The 20,306-nt window shown below is 54.7% G+C and overlaps 1 protein-coding gene across 2 annotated transcripts; it reads left to right on the top strand.

Annotated features, from left to right (window-relative positions):
* The first annotated feature begins 269 nt into the window (after nucleotides 1-269).
* FBXL19 (F-box and leucine rich repeat protein 19) lies at nucleotides 270-19,915 on the top strand. 2 transcript variants are annotated; one of them, XM_065892808.1, is made up of 11 exons: nucleotides 270-311; nucleotides 2,916-3,116; nucleotides 4,513-4,656; nucleotides 4,778-4,864; nucleotides 4,958-5,176; nucleotides 5,676-5,708; nucleotides 6,979-7,490; nucleotides 14,631-14,794; nucleotides 14,885-15,046; nucleotides 19,410-19,628; nucleotides 19,737-19,915. In XM_065892808.1, exons 1-11 carry the CDS (start codon nucleotides 270-272, stop codon nucleotides 19,913-19,915), a joined length of 1,962 nt encoding a protein of 653 aa, XP_065748880.1. The 2 variants fall into 2 exon arrangements, with proteins under 2 accessions (XP_065748880.1, XP_065748879.1); XM_065892807.1 differs by lacking the exon at nucleotides 270-311 and adding an exon at nucleotides 1,876-1,911 and having other exon boundaries at nucleotides 5,676-5,837.
* Nucleotides 19,916-20,306: the final 391 nt, after the last annotated feature.

The raw sequence follows: 20,306 nt of genomic DNA, 5'->3' as shown, positions 1-20,306 counted from the left end.
CGGGATGGGGATTTCGGTATTACAGGCGGGCGAGATGGCCAAGGTGGTAGAATGAGGCGATGGGGAGAGGCTAGGTAGCCTGCCATCTTTATGGTAGTCTCCTTATCCTCCTGGATCCGCCATTCTTAAGGAACGCTAGAAGGCCAAGAAACTACTATTCCCATCGTACCTCATAAGCTCGACTACTAGTCAGGTGTCCGCCCCTCTCCCGCCATCTTGCTTGTAGTCCTCGTTCCTTTTCACCTTTCCATTGTTCCTGACGAGTAGAAATGGCAACGGGAAGGCAGCAGATGGACTGCGACTCCCGTCAGGTACCACAGACGCGGAGGGTTGTGGACAGGAGGGCGTGTGAGTGCCTGGGAAGGAGGTCGGGCCGGGGAAGAAGGCCATGTTGTTTGTAGTCATCGTTCCCGCTGCCCTATGCTCTGCAACGGGGAGCCTCGGGGCAACCGGACTATAACTCCCGGCACCCTCGGCTCCCGGTTTGGCACGTCCTCCACCATCTTGTTTGTAGTCCCCGCTGGCCCCAACATCCCATTGTTCGCACGGTGGCACCAGCGTCCGCAAGACCACGAGTTCCGTCGTGCCCTGCGCGTGTTAGTCCTGGAAAGTGGCGGTGGTGGGGGACGGAGGGGGCAGGGGGCGGGGTTCTTCTGGGAGAAGGAGGGAGTAAAGAGGAGGAGGAGGAGGGAAGGAGGAGAGAGGGGAGGGGGAAGAGAGGAGGAAGGAGGAAGGAGCTCAGGAGGGATGAGAGAGGCGGCCAGGGCCCCGGGCCGAAGCAGCGCGGGGCCGGGGGACCAGGGGGGCTGAGACACCCCAATTGCCCCCTCCCCCTTTTCCTGCCCCCTTCCATCCTTTCCTTCCAGCCTCCTGCTTGAGGAAGGGGATTTATTCAAATTTTATTTAAATCCCTATCTCCGGAGGGTCGCGCGCTGGGGGGAAGGGGAGAGGGCGGGGGCGCGCGCAGGCTGGGGGGGCGGGGCCGAGCAGCTTCCTTCACCCCCCTCTGCTCGCCCCGTAGCAGTCGGGCAGGGGGCCGCAGGCCAGGGGCGGGCCCAGGGGAGGGGGGCAGGTTACAGGGACCCCCCCCTCCCCGGGAACCGGCGGTGGGCGGGGCTTGAACCCCGGAAACGGTGCGGGGGCCCAGGCCTGGCCCAGGACCCCTGGGCCGTGGGGGCCGGGAAGGGGCCAGTTAAAGGGCCAGGGGCGCCGGGGAGAGGCGGGGCGGGGTGGGGGGAGGGGAGCTGGGACTCGGACCCCCGGACTGAGTGGGGCCCGGGCAGAAGCTGTGCACCCTGCGCCCGAGGAGCCCCCGTTGGCCTGGGGGGGCTGAGGGACTAAGCCCCCCAGAGCAGGACCTCCCCCTGGAAGGGCCGCGCCGCAGCCCGTGGGAGGGCCTCGCCCCCGGCGCCCCCCATCTCCACTCGCCGCCGTCCCGGCCTCCGCCGGAGGGAGGGGCCGAGCGCCCTCGGGGGGCCGTGGACCCCGGCGTTCTGAGCGTTTCGCGCCCCGTGCCGCCCGGCCCCCCCGCCGCCGATGGCCGCCGACCCGCCGGGAGCTGCCGAGAAGGGAGAGATGGCTCCCGGGACACGTGTGAGGTGGGTTCATGCGGCTCCTCCTCACCCCCAGACCTGGGCAGCTCCCAGTCCCATTCATCCTCAGCCCGGCCTCTCTCTACCTTACCCGCCCCCAGCCTCACCCTCTCTTTGCTCCAAACTCCTCATCTCTAATCCTCCTTCCTGTTACCTCTCAACCTTGGGGAACTGGCCTTCCTTCCTAGACCCTGCTTCCCCTTGCAGACCCCCATCCCCGCCTGCAGTCGCCGCCCTCCAAGGCCCCTCCCCTGGAGCACTGGAGGGCCCCTTCCTCCCATGGATGGGTCTGGAAGTCCCTGGAAAGGGGGAAGCTGGGGTAAGACTCTGGCCATAAAGAGACCCTCCAGGCCTGCTGAGTCTGTATGGGATCTTGGAGGATCTGGTTTCCCTGGGAAGGGGAGCCCAAGGGATTCTAGACAATTAGGGGTGGAAAGCAGCTTGGGAAGCTGGGGTGGGGGGGTGGTGCATATGTAGGACTGAGCCCATCTTGAGTTCTGTGGAGATGTCAGGCTGGATTCGAGAATCCCAGGGAATCTGGGAGATTGCCCAGGTTGACCTGAGAGACCCATGAGGAGGCTGTCTTAGAGCAGACGGAGCTCTGTGGGGAGCAGAGGAGTTGAGATTTTTGGCTGAGGAGGGGCTCTGAAGCAGCATCTCAGGGAGGGTTCCCGAGCACTGGGAAGTTGGGCAACAGTGACTCTTTAGGGACTGGGTTAGGGAAGAAGGATACCATTGAATCCGGTGAGGAAATCTAGATTTTAGGGGAAGAGAAATTGGGTGTTAGTAGCTTATGAAAGAGAGAAGAGAGGGAGTAGGAAAGGTCTGGAGCTTCCACCCAGGAATCTGTGGATATTTGGGAGCTAAATCTGGGGCATTTTAGATTGGGGAGCGCATGGGCTGGAGCACATTTGGGTGACGGGAAGAGTTGGGACCTGTCTAAGGTAACTCCACAGACAAGGAGCCCCTGGCTTTCCAAGGAGCTTTGCTGTGGGGATGTCAGTGGAGAGGGCCCATGTCCCTCTCAGTGTCCTTTCGTCCTCCCTGGCCTAGGCGGGGGGGCACGATGAAGTGTCAGAGCAGGAGTGAGCTCAGGAAGCCAGTTCTCGGGGATCCCAGAGGGCCCGGGTGAGCTGCTTCAGGGAGAGAGCGGCCTTGCCTAGACAGAGTGGTTCCCCTCACCCCCTGCAGGAGGGACACCTTGTTCCTTGTCTCCCTGGGTAGGAAGCCAAGCTCTGGCTGCCTAGGAGTGGGGGAAGCTGCCAGGAGTCTCCCCGGCCAGGGCCCCAGTGGGCCCCTGACCTTGCCACCCTCCACCCACAGCCCTCGGCGTTGCTGACGCCCCCAATGTCGTCGAGCAGCCGGGGGCCGGGGGCCGGAGCGCGCCGACGCCGAACCCGCTGCCGCCGCTGCCGGGCCTGTGTGCGAACTGAGTGCGGGGACTGCCACTTCTGCCGAGACATGAAGAAGTTTGGGGGGCCCGGGCGCATGAAGCAGTCGTGCCTGCTCCGGCAGTGCACTGCCGTGAGTTCTGCCCCCGCCGTATTGGGCACGCCTGGGGCTCCGGGCACCTTTCCCCAGACAGCTCCAGCGCCTTTCTGGGTGGCTGGTGGTGACTCCTTAGAGCGTAACGTAAAGTTGCTGTTTGTTCACTCATTCATTCACTGGCTTGTTCAAATATTCGCCAGGCCTGTTTTTGTCCTCAGCTTCAAGCTGGGGCCAGTGTTAGGGTGTACAGAAGAATCCATCCCATGCTGTACCTTCACCTTTTTCCCAACTTTCAGAGGTACAGGCCCATAGAAAGCTCAGGCCCTCTCGTACCTCTTCCCAGAGGTGGCCCTGTGAATAGGTCTTTGCCTTCTTTGGCGTCCTTTTCACCTGTTAGAGTGGTCTTGGATTTGAGGCCAGTCTTACCCGCTGTGTGACCTTGAGCAAATCACTTTGAACCTCAAGGTACCTTCTCTGTGAAATGTTTCCTTTGCTGAGTTGTAAAGGTTAAACAGCATGGATATGAATGTAGCTGCTACAAGGCCCAGCACACAGTAGGTATCCAAGAAACATGGGTTTCCTCCCAGCTTCCTCATCCTTTGAGCTTCCCAGGGCTCCAGAGAGTGGTCCTTCCCCAGCAGCCATGAGGAGCCAGCTGCATCCTATGTCCCCCTCATGCCGCCACCTCCCTTTTTTCCTGCAGCCACTCTTTCCTTGTTGGTCTCTTTACCCCACAGCCCCTCCCTTTTCCTCCTTTCTCCCCCAACCCTTACCTCACTTTCCTTCCTTCTTCCCCACCTGCTGCTTCCTTGAACCTGCCTCACAACCTTCTCGATATGATTCAATATTACCACGGATTTTCCCAAACTCATGTTGTCTGAAGGCCACTCTCCTTTTTCTAGGACCAGCCAGCTGCCTTTAGTGTTCCCAGGGGTCTTGCCAAAACCGGGTTTATTGTGGGGTCCAGGGCAATCCTTGTGCTGCTCACTGAGCAAACTCAGAATCACCCCGAGCTGCTGCTGTGTTCCCTCCAGCCCTCTCTGGGTATTATTGTCAGGTTTGTCTACAGTCTTCTTCCTTTCCCAAAGCCAGCTACAATTTCAGGGTCACAAAGGCCCTGGATCCAGATGCAACGATCACAGCAGTAATAACAGCTATGTATCAACTACATTTCCTGCATTATCTCATTTTTATGACAGTCTTGCAAGAAAAAAATTTCTAGCCCCATTTTACAGATGGAGAGACAGAGATGTAAGGAGGTTAAATCAGTTGCTCAAGGTCATACTGCCAAAAAGGAGCAAATTCAGGATTTGACCCAACTTGTCCCACGGGTTCTGAACCTCATCCAGCAGCTGGCCAGGATCCCCAGAAAGAAGGGTATTTCTCCTGCTGCTTGCTTTTGGGGTCCCTGACGCCCTCTCTCCCCCGACAGCCTGTGCTCCCACACACAGCTGTATGCCTCTTGTGTGGGGAGGCTGGGAAGGAGGACACAGTGGAGGGAGAGGAAGAGAAATTTGGTTTGAGTCTCATGGAGTGTACAATCTGCAATGAGATCGTCCACCCTGGCTGCCTGAAGGTGATGGCCCTGGGGACCCTGGAGGCTGGGATAGGGCAGATTGTCGGGGAGCAAGGAGGTGGGCTAGGCTGCCTCTGAGTTTGCTGGCACCTGACGTCCACTCCCTGCCCTCTGCCTGCAGATGGGGAAGGCTGAGGGTGTCATCAATGCAGAGATCCCCAACTGCTGGGAGTGCCCTCGCTGCACCCAGGAAGGCCGGACTAGCAAGGTAGGGGCTGGGGCTTTTCTGGGTGCTAGGCTCTGGGTAGGCGGGAGGTTGGGGATCTGTGCAGAACCTCACCCCCAGCTTCCATCTCCCCAGGATTCAGGTGAGGGACCAGGCCGTCGCAGGGCTGACAACGGCGAGGAGGGCGCCAGCCTGGGGAGTGGATGGAAGCTGACGGAGGAGCCGCCACTTCCACCACCCCCACCCAGGCGCAAGGGTCCCCTATCTGCTGGGCCCCCCCCAGAGGACGTGCCTGGGCCCCCCAAAAGAAAGGAGAGGGAGGCAGGGAATGAGCCCCCTACCCCAAGGAAAAAGGTGAGCCAGGGAGCATGCTCACTAGGTCCAGCCTAAGGGATTCTGGGAGCTGTAGTCCTGTTCCTTTTAGAGGGGAGTGGGCCCTGGGAGATAGTGCTTCATGGGTTTCCCCCAGGGATTGTAGGGAGATGTAGTTCAGGAGTTGTTGGTGGGAGGATGGTGCGTGCTCAGTCTGGTGGAGAGGTACAGGTGAGAGACAAATGGCACTGGACAGGAAAGCTTTGGGTGCTTTAGGGAAGAGGCAGAGAGCATGCTCAAATTAGCTGCTGCAGAGGAGGAAGGAGGGGCTGGAAAGGGCCTGAGGGGGAAGAAAGAGGAGATGAGAGCATGCTCAGTGAGCCAAGCTACTGGTTACAAGGTGAGCATGCTCAGAGTTCTCCCTGAGATGGGGGCTTCTGGGATTTGTAGTCTAAGAGGAGAGCATAGATCTTAGTTTTGTGGACAGTGTGGGGCTAATGGCGTCTGTCCCTTTCCCCCTATCTCCTTCTTGCCTTGGTAGGTGAAAGGAGGCCGAGAGAGGCACCTGAAGAAGGTGGGTGGAGACGCCTGCCTCCTCCGAGGATCGGACCCAGGCGGCCCCGGCCTTCTGCCCCCCAGGGTTCTGAATCCGAGCCAGGCTTTCTCGTCCTGCCACCCTGGGCTCCCTCCCGAGAACTGGGAGGTGTGCCGGGGACCTCCTCCCTCCCCTTCCCACCTTTCCTTGCCCCACCTTCCACCCTGAAGACAGAAATCTGTCCCTTCCTGCCTACGTTGTCCTGCCCCAGCCCCACTTGGCCACGATGGGCATTTGGGCCTCTGGGAAGAGTGGAGGGGGAGAGTGGGTTGGGGCCAGGCCACAAGAGCCCCGTATTTCCCAAGAACCCTTGGGGTATCGTCTGACCCATTTGCCTTGTCTTTCCAGACCTTAAAGGGGAAAGAACTGAGTTCAAATCCCTGTTCAGCCACTGACTCCCTCATTGGTCTTGGCAACTTGTCAGCTGCTCTGAGCCTCAGTTTCCTCATCTGTGAAATGGAGATGATACTACCTCCCTTACCCCATCTATGCCACCGAGCTGTTTAATGACATTAAAGTAAACGAGCTTTGTAAACTGAAAATGTACTAGATTCTAGGGAAATAAGGCCCAGAGAGGTTTAAAGACTTGTCCAACGTTACACAGCAAAACTAGAATTCAGATGTCACTTTGCACTGACACACTGAATGCCAGGGTCTGCCTGATTGTGTTCAAATTCTGCCTCTGCCATTTATCAGTTCGTAACCTTGGGCAAGTCCCATAGTCTCTGAGCCTAAGTTTCCTCATGTCTAAAAAGAGTGGCCCAAGTTGCCCACTCCATCCCAGCACTGTGAGCATGTCATGAGTCAGGTTGGGAGGCTCCACCCAGGGCCAGACAGTCACTGTTACTCTCACATCATTGAAGAGACACTTGAAATTGTCTGGTCCAGCGTTCCATGTTGTAGATGATGAGAAAGGGGCTTCCCAATGTCACACAGAATGGATAGCCCAGCCAGTACTCAAAACTAGACCTGTATGTGTTCTCCACACCTCACTGCTTTTGGAAACTCATAAGCTAGTGAGACCCATAAGACTTAATTCTTTGGATCAGCGCCTTCATGTGACAGATAAGGAAAGTGAAAAGTCCAGAGAGGGCCATGGCTTGACTGAGGCCTCATGTCACTCAGGAGCAGAGCCAGGGCTGGAACTCAGGACTGTCCCTCGGGCCGTTCATCCCTTGGTGACTCCTCAGGGATAGGGGGTGGGGAGGTATGTGTCAGGCCCTAGAACAGCCTTCCTCTCTCCCCGCAGAAACCAAAGCCGCCTTTGGCCTCTGCGGAGGGCCCTGCGGTGCCGTCCCCATCACCCCAGAGGGAGAAGCTAGAGCGTTTCAAGCGGATGTGCCAGCTGCTGGAGCGGGTGCCTGACACCTCCTCGTCCTCGTCAGACTCCGACTCGGACTCCGACTCGTCAGGCACATCCCTGAGTGAGGATGAGGCTCCTGGGGAGGCCCGAAATGGGCGACGGCCAGCCCGGGGCAGCTCAGGCGAGAAGGAGAACCGCGGGGGGCGGCGGGCTGTGCGCCCTGGCAGTGGGGGACCCCTCCTCAGCTGGCCCCTGGGCCCCGCCCCCCCGCCCCGGCCCCCACAGCTGGAGCGGCACGTGGTGCGGCCCCCACCTCGAAGCCCCGAGCCCGACACGCTGCCTCTGGCTGCCGGATCCGACCACCCCCTGCCCCGAGCCGCCTGGCTTCGAGTCTTCCAGCACCTCGGGCCCCGAGAGCTATGCATTTGCATGCGAGTCTGCCGGACTTGGAGCCGCTGGTGAGTGGCCTGGGCAGGGCTGGATTCCATTGCCCACACGTCCTTGCTGTGTGACCTGTGACAGATCCCAGAGCCTCCCTGGGCCTTGTCTTTGTAACGATAATGCTTCTGCAGGATGTACATACTGCGATGTTGACTATGTACAGGTTGCTTTTTATATATGAGTTCGCTGAACCCTCACAACTTTGTGAGGTGGGTACTGTTATCCCATTCTTCAGATGAAGCTGAGGTCAAGGTCATGTGGAGAGGAAGCAGTAGAACCAGGAATTTGATCCCAGTCCTTCTGGCTCCAGAACCTTTCCTCTTAATAACTGTCATTTATGAGTGCTTAGTATGTGCCAAGCATAGTGCTGACTGCTGTGCCTGCATCATCTCACTTGCTTTTCACCTGCCTCTGCTGAGGACAGTCTTCTTATTGGTCCCACTTACCCATAAGAAAGCCCTTTGCCGAGTGGCCTCTGTCCTCCCAGGGGCAGCCATATTTGGGCCTCCTGATACTGCTTGGAACTTCTCTGTGGCCTGGAGCCACCACCAGCACCCTCTGCCTACCCTCCTCCCATCTCCCCACTGCTTTCTTTTTTTTTTTTTTTTTTGCGTACACGGGCCTCTCACTGCTGCAGCCTCTCCCGTTGCGGAGCACAGGCTCCGGATGCTCAGGCTCAGATGCCATGGCTCACGGGCCCAGCCGCTCCACGGCATGTGGGATCTTCCTGGACCGGGGCACGAACCCGTGTCCCCTGCATCGGCAGGCGCACTCTCAAGCACTGCGCCACCAGGGAAGCCCCCCACTGCTTTCTGAGTCTTGTTTCTACAGAAATGGTAGTCATCTTCCCAAACCCCTGGTCTTCCTCTTTGGTCCTGCCCTTGGCAACCCCCCCCCACCTCTCCATCAAACTCCTACAACACTCCTCCCTCCATACCCCCCCCCCCCAAAAAAAAGAGCACATAGAGGCTTGCTGCATGTTGACAAGCCTTCATTCACTTTCATGTTCCCATGAAACTGTTTAGGGCAGATACTGTATCTGTTTCAGCTTCATGTTCTCAGCACAGGACAAAGGGTAGTGTAGGTGCTCAAAAAACATTTTATTAGGGCTTCCCTGGTGGCGCAGTGGTTGAGAGTCCGCCTGCTGATGCAGGGGACGAGGGTTCGTGCCCCGGTGCGGGAGGATCCCATGTGCCGCGGAGCGGCTGGGCCCGTGAGCCATGGCCGCTGAGCCTGCGCATCTGGAGCCTGTGCTCTGCAACGGGAGAGGCCACAGCAGTGAGAGGCCCGTGTACCGCAAAAAAAAAAAAAAACAAAAACAAAAACAAAACATTTTATTAAATGAGTAAATCCAGACTCTTTCCCAGGCCCTTACTGTGGGCCAGGCATCCTGTTAGGCACTTTGTAAACATTAGCTGATGTGTTCCTCATAATAACAGCCCTGCAAGCTGGGGGGATGAGGGACACCTGAAAGCACAGTGCAGTTAGTGGCTGACCTCAAACCCCAGTCCTTTTCCTAAGGATTTTGGGGTGCTTGTTCATACTTTCTGGTCTCTGTGGAAGCTATATAGCTAAGAAGAGAGGAAGGTAGGCTCTGGAGGTAAATTACCTGTAGGTGAATTACTCTTTCTCTGATGAGCTGTATGCTGTCGGGCTAGTTCCTTAACTTCTCTATGCCACAATTTCTTCATCTGTTAAAACAGGGAACCAAGGCATTTACTTCCTAGTGTTTTTGTAAGCTAATATACATAAAAAAATTGAGGACAGTACTTAGGAAAGAGAAACTTCTCAGTGCCTTAACAGCAATCATTATTACTCACTCAGCTACAAATATTTACTGAAAGTGTAGACTTTTACATCCTCAGAACACAGATCTGTGCCCTTGAAGAGCTCCCAGTCAAACTGCAACATAGAAGCAAATAGTTACAGCAGTTGCTGGGGATCAGCACCCTTGCCTCAAGTAATAATTGAGGAAATGTTTGCTGAGGCCTCTTCATCAGGGCCAGCCCTGTGTTTGGCACGTGGAATCCAGAGCTTTAAGAGGACCTGATTTCTGCCTCAAGGAGAGACTTGTGACTGGAGGCGGACGAAGCAGAGAAGCTGGACTGGACGGTGGTTTCCAGCTTGGGCCCTGGAGTCTGGCACCCATGGGTTTCATCAGCTGTGATTCCTGCACTTCCTGGATGAAATGGCCATGGCTGGATAACTATACCTATCAAGGCCTCCCTTTTCCTGTCTGTAGTCCGGGTTCATATCAATACCTTGTGGGGATAAAATGAGGTGGTTCTTGCAAAACACTCAGCACAGTACCTGAAGGGTGCTAAACACTCAATAAAGTAGTGGCTTTTGATGAGAAGGATGAGGGGAAGGCGGAGCAAGGGCCTGCGTGGGGCACAGTGGGACCAGTCAGGAGTCTCTGTCAGCGTAGGCACAGAAGCAGGGGCAGTGAGGATGGAGAGGAGGGACTGGAGTTGGGAACTTTTTAAGAAGCAGAATGGCTTGGATTTGGTGACTGAATGGCTGTGGGGGCAGCAGGGTGACTCTCAACTGAGTTTCTGGTCCATGAGCCTGGGTGGGCAGCAATGCCATGGCCCAGGGTTGGGAATACTGAGGAGGGGCAGGTTCCGGGATAAAGCCAAGAGCTCAGATTTGCCGTGTTTGGTCTGAAAGGCCTTTGGGCCAGTCAGGAACAAACAGGAGAGAGAGCAGCTGGATGTACAGGTCTGATGCTTAAAAGAAATATCCAAGTTCGGGAGTTTGTAACCTATAGGTAGCGACTTCAAGGAAGAGGGCAGAAATCAGAATGTCAGCATTTGTGAGTTAGAGAAAGAACAGGCAGAGAGAGATCGAGGGCACGAGTGTGTCCTGAAGGAGAGAGGTTGAGGAAGGAGTGAGTGATGAGCAGGGTCGGGTGTTGACAAGAGGTCATGAGAGGCCAAGGACCAGAAGTGGCAGTGGGATTTCGCTACAAGGAGGCGTTGATATCTTTGGCTGTGCTACGTGGGGGTGAGGGCACTGGAGCCAAGTTGCCTGGAGTTGAGGTTGGACTTTATCTGTTTGTTCTCTGCTGTGTCCCTAGTTTCTAAGATACGTGGCATACAGTAGGTACTGAAAAAACACTTGTTGAATGAGTGAATGAATGAAAGTGAGGAAATCAGGATAGAATGTGGAAAGAGGTAGTGATGGTGGAGTGGGAGAGAAATTTGTAGGTGGGAGAGCAGGAGGTTGCAGGCTTTCCTGTCTGGTGCCTTTCATCTTCTCTTGGAAACGGGTGGCAGAGTGATCTGCCCAGGCGAGCGGAGGGAGGGTGGGTGGACAAGGCCTGGGGGAACTGCTGAGTCGCAGGGAAGAGGGTTGGGACTTTGGAGGAAATGAGCAAGGAAGGAACTAGACCCCGGGTTCAAGGCAGTTGGGGTTAGGAGTAAAGACTTAGAGGTGGACAGATTGGAGGACAGCGGTGGCAGCAGGGAGTCCAGAGAGCTGAGAAGGAAGAACTGTCTTCGGTTGGAGCCAGGAGGCTGTGCATTCCTTACAGGTGGCAGTTTGGGCTGGTCTGGCTCTGTGACCCCAGAGGGCCTCTGCAAGAGGGAGGTTTTGCACTCGAATTTGGGGATTTGGAGGTGGGCTTAGTAGGGTGCTGACTTGGTCAGGGGTGTTGAGTCAGGGGGAAAGGGAATGGGGTAAGGCATTTGAACATAAAGTTCTACCTCCCCTGGCTTGATGTATGCTTTGGCCTCAGACTTCTTCTGACCTCTTGCCTAAGTGTCATTCTCTAGTCTAGAGGGAACTTGGCCATGGCTCCCTGTCACTTTCACAACGAACTTCCACGGTCCTGTTGGACATCTGGACACGAACAGTGACTACACTAAACACTTCTTCTTTTTAGAGAAGCCCTTCAGAAGGGTCCTGCACTATCTCCCTTCTTTTTTTTAAGGTCTTTCATTCAATTTTTTTCAATCATTGTTTTAAAAAACTGGAAGTATAGTTAATTTCCTCTCCATTTATGCAGCAAACCTTTGAAATAAGTGCTGCCTTTACCCCATTTTATGGTATGGAAAGCGGAGGCCCAGAGAGAGCAAGTGACTTGCCTAAGGTCACTCAAAGCACAGAGGTGGCAGAGCTGGGATTTAGATCCCCACGGCTCACACTCCTCACCTCTGAGCTCTATGGCCACAGCCGTCCAGCCTGGCATTCCAGCCCTCCTTGCCACGGCACCCCTACCCTGGGCCTCCTCTAGCTTCACCCCTGCCTCTTCTCCACTTCAGAATTCAGGCTCTCGACCCAGACTAGTCTGGTTTACAACCTGGCTCTGCTACCACTAATAGCTGTGGGACGTTGAATAAGTCTCTTAACCTCCCTGGGCCTCATTTTCCTTACCTCTAAAAAGGAGGCTAGTATTTACCTCCTAGGGCTGTTGTGAGGTTAAATGCTTAGTGCACAGAATGCAGTAAACCCTCAGTGAACACTAGATGTTAGTGCTAGAGTGACTGTCATCGTCATCCTCATCGTTAAGGGGAGATGATGAATTGCCCTTTGTTCCTGCTGCCTCAGGTTCTCAGAGCTCTCCGTTTTCTCTCTGTGCACTGGGCCTGGATACTGGTTCTTCCTCATCTGGAACTCACATCATCTTCCCCTCACCGGAATAACTACTGCCTTCCTTTTTTTTTTTTTTTTCCCCGCGCTGCATGGCAGGCAGGATCTTAGTTCCCCAACCAGGGATCAGACCTGTGCCCCCTGCAGTGGAAGCTCAGAGTCCTAACCACTGGACCGCCAGGGAAGTCCTAACTACTGCCTTCCTTAAAGTCTCAGATCAGGCATTGTCTCCCTGGGAAGCTCCCCCTCCCAGTTTCTCATTGACTCTTATCATGTCCCTTGTTGCCTTACTTACTGTGGACTTAGCTATCACTCCCCTGTTTTCTCACTGTTCCATGCCTGGACACTTAGTATCAGTAGGGCCCTCAATGACTGTTGGCTGCCACTCTGAGGTTTAAACCCAGTATTCTGGTCATCTAAGGGCAAAGGGACAAATTAGCTACAGCCAGGAAAAGTCAGGAGAGACTTCCTGGAAGAGGAAGCACTGGAGCTGAGCCCTGAGTGATGTGGGGTGGATGGCATTTCTGTCAGTCACACATGTGCCAAAATGCGTTGGCACCAAACTGTGTGTGTCTATAGGCGGGCAGGTGGTTTGGCCTGGCTCTTGTGGAGTACGATGTAGAAACAGTTGGTGGCCTATGTGTGCCCCCAGGGGGAAGGGCTCCCTTCTAGCCATGGAAGATACAGGAGGGCTTCAAGGTGGTGGCGGCAGTTGAGCTGGAACTCAAGACTGGGTCGGAGTGAGCAGAGAGATTTTGGATGGAGTAGGATGGAGAAAAGGACCTAGGGGCAGAAGCTGGGTTGAAGGTGGGTTACTTTGGGGTTTGTTTTTTTCCTTTTCCTTTTTAGAATTGGAGAGATTTGCAAATGTTTATTGGTTGAGTGGACAGAACCAGGAGAGGGAGAGGCTAGAATGCCAGAAGAGGAGGGAAATGGTAGGAGGTGGCAGGTGGGACAGAGGGGTGGAGTTGTTCAGATTGAAGGCTTAGTGTCTGTGCTTCCAGCTTTCCCTAAAATGTCACCTGGGACTCTGGAGTGTGCCTGGCAGTTGTAAGTGGCACAAAAACATGGCTTAATCCTTCCATTATTGATAGTTTTGAAAAGGAAGTCTCTCCATTGGGTGCTATTACATCTTTAACACCTTTCTAATACTTATCTCCCTGTTTAATAAAAATAGTCTTTAGATAGTAGCCAAGAGCCACAGAAACACCTAGCTAGAATTTAGTAACCCTGGCCTGTTACTATGGTGTTTATTTCTAAGGTTAACATATTTATGTGAAACAATACTGGTTTTAAGTTCAAAGAGGGGAATCAGTTTAAACATAAATTCATGTTCTGCAGATGAGTGGATAGCGAATGACTAGAGTTTGGGCATCACTGCCCCAGCCCAGGGCTTCTTGAAGGAAAAGCCTCCAGAATGGGGGCTGGGAGGGAGATAAGAGACAGCTTCCTGCATCCCTGCTTACCCCTGCTGCTTCTGACACAGTTCATCTAGCCCAGTGGGAATTTCCTGACATGGCTTTGAACTACTGTACTAGAAGAAACTTTTCAAACTGAGTCTTGAGGAACTTCAGTGTACTACAAAGTATTAGTAGATGACCTTGGGAGAGATGGGGAAGGGTTCCCTGGTAAAATAAGTTTGGGAAGCCCTTTTCCAGGTCTCTGCATGTGGCCTAGTCAAGGCTCTCAGAAATGCTGGGATCAGGATCAAACAAACCTGTTTCACTTTGTTGAGGCCTCATTTGTCTTTGTAGTTTCGATACCTGGGACCTACTAGGCCTTCCATAAACACTGACTGAGTGTATAAATGGGAAGCCATAAATGAGGTGTGTTGTAGGGGGTGCTCTGTGGGAGCTTTGAGTGGTTCACACTGGCTTGGCATCATCCGTTCGTGCAACAGATGTGCACCAGGTAATGTACTATGCACCTGGCCCGGTGCTGGGCACTGGGGCTGCTGAGGGGAAGAAGCCAGGGCTGCCCTCGTGGAGCCTCCATTCTAGTTGGAGGGATACAGTAATCAAAGAGAGACTAGGGCTGTAAGTCAAGCCTCGGGCAGCTGGTCCTCAGGATGGGCAGACACGAATCAAGGGCAGAAATTAATAAAGGATGAGAAGTGCCCACAGCCACCATAAGAAGCCCAGGGTAGGGGATGGGGGGCTGCTGAAAGATCTCTTTGGGGCTCCATCAAATACAGTGTGTGTGTGGGGGGGTGCCTTTGGCAGAACGGCAGAACGCTTTAGCAGCTGTAAGTCCCACTAAGTATAGTAACCCCACTTGAGCTTACAACAACCTTGTGGGCAGGCTGAGTCTGGACTGTCATCTCTACAAGGCCTCTGAGGCTCAGAGAGAGGAGTGAACTTGCCCAAGGTCTCACATCCGGTTAGTGATGGAATTGACCCCTGAGCCCAATGCTCTTGGCCTGGGTCCTGGGGCTTCCTGCCCTCCCCGCTATCTTACGTGGACCAGGAGAGAGCTGGGGTGAACCGGTTAGCATGGGGGTGGGGAATTGTGGGCTCCCTGAGAGCTGAGGACTGAGGTCTCTGTCTTCCCCTTGTGGCCGACAGGTGCTACGACAAGCGTCTGTGGCCTCGAATGGACCTGAGCCGGCGGAAGTCACTGACCCCGCCCATGCTCAGTGGTGTGGTTCGTCGCCAGCCTCGAGCTCTGGACCTCAGCTGGACAGGTGTCTCCAAGAAGCAGCTCATGTGGCTTCTGAACCGACTGCAAGGTAGTGCCAGGTGGTGAGGTGGGACTGGGAGGAGGAGGGGGACAGACCTAGGATGGAGTCCTCCTAGCACCAGTTTCCCGACGCCCCCAGGCCTGCAGGAGCTGGTGCTCTCTGGCTGCTCCTGGCTCTCTGTCTCTGCCCTGGGTTCAGCCCCACTGCCGGCCCTGCGGCTCCTGGACCTCCGCTGGATCGAGGATGTTAAAGACTCCCAGCTCCGAGAGCTGCTGCTGCCTCCGCCAGACACCAAACCAGGTGCAGCCTCTGTTCACTCCTTTGTAGAAGAGGTCGGACAAGGTGGGGGTATGAGGCCTCCAAGGTCTCTTCTGACTCCTGCTGGGTATTAAAGAATTTGAAGAAAGGACAGGATACATGAGTTTGAGTAGACAGGCCCTGCTTGGCCATTGTTCATTCATTCACTCTCCTGCTGTGTGCTGGGCCCTGTGATCAGAGCTGAGGGAAAAGGATGAGGAGGATGTAGCCCCTGTCTTCTAGGGGGAAGATGATTATGGGATGAAACACATACAGGACAGGAGGATGACACAATTCTGGGAGAAGCCAGGGGATTGTGAGTGAAGTCTCTGGGTGTGGCGGGCACTACTGGAGAGCCTTCGCCAGAGGGAGCAGCGGTGACCGCTGTGGAAGAATGCAGGCCCAATGTGGCTGGTCAGTTCCATTTGTCAAGAGGAGCCAGAAATAAGGATTTTCTGTGAAATATCCTGGTTTTTAAATGATGGCAATTAATTCAGATTCTTTTAAAATTCATGTGTGGACCCAGCAAAAACATGACTGAGCAACAGATTTGGCCCCTAGATCCTCTTGTCCTACAGTGAAAGGATAAGGATTTTGCTGAGGGAACAGAGCAGAGAGAGAGAGCCAGTTGACTTGGGAGGTTGTGTGGCGGTGGTAGTTTCATTTCCCAAGTCAGACCAGCCACCTCTTCACCTGGTCAGGCCCAAGTCCCCCGACAGGTAAAGTCAGCTTTATGGCACACATAGTTCTGGGTCCAGCCCTATGTAGGGCCCTGGAGACCTCAAACTGAGTCAGACCCATTCCCCGCCCGGGTGGAACCCCAGTCATGCGGAAGAGAGAGACTCAGAAGTAGAAGGTTATGGCGTGACATGGTGGGAGCTGTGGTCGGGGGGCGGGGGGCGAGTGGTGGGCAGGAAGGCAGTGAGAGAAGCCCTCCTTGAGGGGGTGCTATTTGAACTGAGTTCTGAAAGGGACAGCGTTTTCCCCGGGAGTGTGAGGCAGGAATAAACATCCCATAAACAAAAAATTTTATGGGATGTGAGAACCATATTGGCAAAGGGGGATGCTGGGAACTGAGGCTGGTCAGGTGAGCACAGGCCTGGTCACTTTGGGGGTCATATGGAGGTGTGAGGTGGGGATGCTGAGGCCTGGGGCTCTTTGTCTAGCTCTAGCCAGGAGATGGGATACTCATGGCATCTTCTCTGGCCCCCACCAGTCTGTTCTCCATAATGAAGCCGATGAACTATCCAGAAGGTCAGATCTGTCCACGTCATCCCATGTTCTACACTCGTTCTCATTGCTCCCTGGTGGTCTTTGGATGAAGATCAGTATTTTACCACAGTCGATAAAGCCTGGTCTGGCTCCCACTGACCTATGGTGTCCTTACACTTCAGCCTCCTTGCCAAGTGTCCTCCAGCCCCAGGGCCTTTGCCCACTCCTCTTTGCTTAGAATGCTCTATCCTCCTTCACCTGATGAACACCTAATTGTCTTTCAGGCCTCAGCGTAAATGTCACTTCCTCCTAGAAGCCCTCCATGATCTTATCCCCCATTGAGATTACAGTCCCTCTTTTAGAGAACAGTCCCCTCCCAGCTTATCACTGTACAATTGTGAAATGATTTGGTTAAAATTAGTTTCCTCCCACAAGATTCTTAAGCTCTGTGAGGGTGAGGACCATCCGCTCACCCCAGCACCTTGCTTTCACAGCTCTCTTTCATGGCTCCCTTCTTCCCACCCCATACCCCTCCACAGCAGTCTTAGAAGGGGAGTAGAGGAAGAACTAGGATTTTTCCCATTTTCTGGATGAGGCCCCAGAGGCCCAGAGGGGTTGAGAGCCAGACCTGAGCACCCACCCACTGCCCACTCTTACTGGAGTTGGACTGAGCATTGGGAACAGTGCATTCCAGGAGGTGAGAAAGTGCCGGTTGTCTGGCAGACTGACTCCATCTCCTCCTGCTTCAGTTCACTTCAGTCTAAGCCCCTTTCTCAGGAGCTTGCAAAGGTGAGCTGTCCAGGCCTTCAAGGCCTAAATTCTCGTTGGGACTTTACACCCACCTTTATCATCTTGGCTCCCTGGCTTCGTGCAGCATTCCTGGAGCAAAACAAAGTTTTCCTACTTTCTTGCTTTTGCCCCTGCTGTTCTCTGCTTAGCTACGCTTCCCTCCCATGTTCCCTCTCCACATGTTCAAATGCTTAAAGGCCCACCTCAGTGAAATCCTCCCTGACGCCCACTTCTCCCGCCCCAGCCACATGTGAGCTCTCTTTCCTCTGCTTCCCTCTGTTGGCTCTTAGCTGTGGCCCGAGGTTGAGGGCATCTGCAGATATATCCCCTTTCCAGGCTCTCAGCTCCTCAAAGAAAAAAAAAAAGAGGTAGAATTCAGAGATTGCCAAGTCAGGTGCCCACGGACTTGGTGGCCTGGCAGGTTACAGAAGTGGTGGGCTTGGTGCAGGACGTTAGGGAGTACACCATGCAGCTTTCATCATCAGGTGAAAGGGGTAGCCCAGTGATGACAGAGCTGACAATTTTTCAAGGAAAAGCTCTACATCAAAAATTTCTTTATAAAAATGTCATTTTTGGAATTCCATGGCAGACCAGTGGTTAAGACTCCAAGCTTTCACTGCTGAGGGCCCAGGTTCAATCCTTGGTCGGTGAACTAAGATCCTGCAAGCCGCGTGGAGTGGCAAAAAAAAAAAAAAAAAGAAAAAAAAGTCCTTTTATGTAGCATCCGTCCCTGAGAAAATTTTTAGCACTATGCAGACACCATAGAACACTTGTGTAGGCTAGCTTCCTGACTTTGTGACATCTGATCTAGTTTATTTAGGGGCTAGGCTGGTGTCTGGGAAGCAGATAGCGCTGTGGGAAGAGTTTGGACTTAAGAGTCACAAGGCCTCGTGTCCTGGCTCTGTTAATTCAGATCTTGGATAGATTGTTTAGTGATTTGAAGCCTCAGTTTTCTCATCTGTAAACAGGAATGATGATCAGAGAACTTGTTTCCCAAGGCTGTGGTTCTTAAAAGTGTGGTCTCTGGACCAGCAGCTCAACATCGCTGGAGAACTTGTTTTTTTTTTTGTTTGGTTGGGTTTTTTTGGCCACACCAGGCGGCATGCGGGATCTTAGTTCCCCAATCAGGGATCGAACCCTGCAGTGGAAGCGCACAGTTGTAAACACTGGACCTCCAGGGAATTCCCTGGAGAACGTATTAGGAAAATAAACTCTGAGGCCCCACCTTAGACTACCTGAACTCTGGGGGTGGGGCCAGCTGCCAGGGAGATGCAGAAGCCTCTCCAGTTGGAGAGCCACTGGCCTAGGAGCAGGCAGCCACTTAGTTGGTGCCTGGCCCACAGTGCATGCTCAAGCAATGGCTGCTGGTGCACCAAGGGAATTAAGTTACAAAAACCAAAAACAGAAATGCAGGATCGTGGTAGATACAATAAATGGAAAGCTTTGGGTGCAGAGATAAGGAGGGGTGGGTGCTCTTCTACCCTGGAGATAGAGGAAGAGGAGACCTCTGAGCTCAGACCAGAAAGCCAGGGACCCTGGCCAGGCAGGGGATTGAGCACAGGTGGCCCCAGGCAGAATCTCTTGGGGTAGGGTCCCCTGTGGAGTTTGGCCCAAGTATTTGGCGGGGAGAGAGAGGAGTTTGGAGCTGAGACAGGTGAGATCTTGTAGGAACTGGAATGTTCTGCCAAGGAGATTGGACTTCTCTGAGGTGCCCTTGGAAAGTTTTTAGCAGAGGAGGGATGTGGTCTCATTTGCATTTGAGAACAGCTCTGTTTGGATGAGTGAGTGAGGAGGCTGGGGCAGGAGTTCAGGCAGGAGTGGTGTCACCCCAGTGGTGAAGGGATCCAGATGGGGACTCCACTGATCATGGAAGGAGAAAGATGTGCCAGAGGAGCCTGCTGGGATGGCAGTTCCATCGGGGATGTCATTTGTTGGATGAGTGGCTACATATTGAGCACCTATGCCCCAATTCCTGGGCACAGAGCAAGAACAAGACAGACAAATTCTTGCCTTCATGGAAGTGACATTCTAGTGGGACGAGAGGAAAAATATATAATATGTCAGATGGTGAGAAAAAGAGGGAAAAGTGCAGGGAAGGGGTTTGAGTATATGGAATGTTACAGTTTCAGGTGGAGTAATCATGGAAGGCCTCCTTGAGGAGGCAGTGTGAGCACTGGACAGATGAAATGATGTCGAGTTTTGTGTGTTTGGGGGAGAAGAGCAAGCCATGAGCCACGTAGAGAATGCAAGTCGAGGTTCTCTTATAGTGGGAGCAGGTTTGGGGGTGGTGAGGGATGAGTGTGGAGACACAGCTGGTGCAGGGATGGCAGCAGCCAGGAGGCTGACCTCTTCTCTGCCTGCCCAGGGCAAACGGAGAGCCGTGGGCGGCTGCAGGGGGTAGCTGAGCTGCGCCTGGCCGGCCTGGAGCTGACGGATGCCTCCTTGCGGCTTCTGCTGCGCCACGCACCCCAGCTGAGCGCCCTGGACCTGAGCCACTGCGCCCACGTTGGGGATCCCAGCGTCCACCTCCTCACAGCCCCCACCTCCCCGCTCCGAGAGACCCTGGTGCACCTCAACCTCGCCGGTAAGCGTGGTCCCTTGTCTGTCCATCCTGCTAACCTCTTGGTCCCTGTGGTCCATGCCCACCCGCTACTCACCTTCCTGGTCTCAGCTGCCATTGCCCCATCCCCAGGTTGCCACCGCCTCACGGACCACTGCCTCCCGCTGTTCCGCCGCTGCCCGCGCCTACGCCGCCTAGACCTGCGCTCCTGCCGCCAGCTCTCCCCTGAAGCTTGTGCCCGGCTGGCAGCCGCCGGGCCCCCTGGCCCCTTCCGCTGCCCAGAGGAGAAGCTGCTTCTCAAGGACAGCTAGTTGGGTGCCCCCCACCCTCCCCCAGGACTCATCAGGAGCCTGGACCTCAGGCCTTCATTTCACCCCTGCCAGGAGGCCAGGTTCCCCACCTCATGACTAGGGATTCCTGCCCAGGGACTTGAGCCAGCCTCCCCCCCTCTACCCCCTGCACTGATATCTCTGGGGGTCTCTCTTTCCCATCCCCTCCCCCTTCCACCTGCTTCATTGTCCATTCCCTGGGGGGAGTGGGTCAGAGGTACTGGGGGGTGCTGAGCCAAAGGGATGGTGGGAGGGGGGCAGAGGTGCAAGTCTGAGGGAGGGAGAATGGGGAAAGGGTATCTGCACACAGGATACTGGGAGCCAGGGGGCTGGGGGAGGTGGAGGATGGGCGGGGGGGTGGGGGGCGGGCAGA

Source organism: Phocoena phocoena, chromosome 15, assembly GCF_963924675.1.
Source record: "Phocoena phocoena chromosome 15, mPhoPho1.1, whole genome shotgun sequence".
NCBI lineage: Eukaryota > Metazoa > Chordata > Mammalia > Artiodactyla > Phocoenidae > Phocoena > Phocoena phocoena.
The sequence above is the reverse complement of the archived record's forward strand: the minus strand, read 5'-3'. Positions and strand labels throughout refer to the sequence as shown.

Excerpts from the sequence above, each read along its gene's own strand:
- FBXL19 (XM_065892807.1), top strand. The coding sequence starts at position 1,876 with ATGGGTCTGGAAGTCCCTGGAAAGGGGGAAGCTGGG. Across the intron at positions 3,117-4,512 it reads TGCTCCGGCAGTGCACTGCC|CCTGTGCTCCCACACACAGC; the intron begins GTGAGTTCTGCC and ends CTCCCCCGACAG. Across the intron at positions 15,047-19,409 it reads TCCGCCAGACACCAAACCAG|GGCAAACGGAGAGCCGTGGG; the intron begins GTGCAGCCTCTG and ends CTGCCTGCCCAG.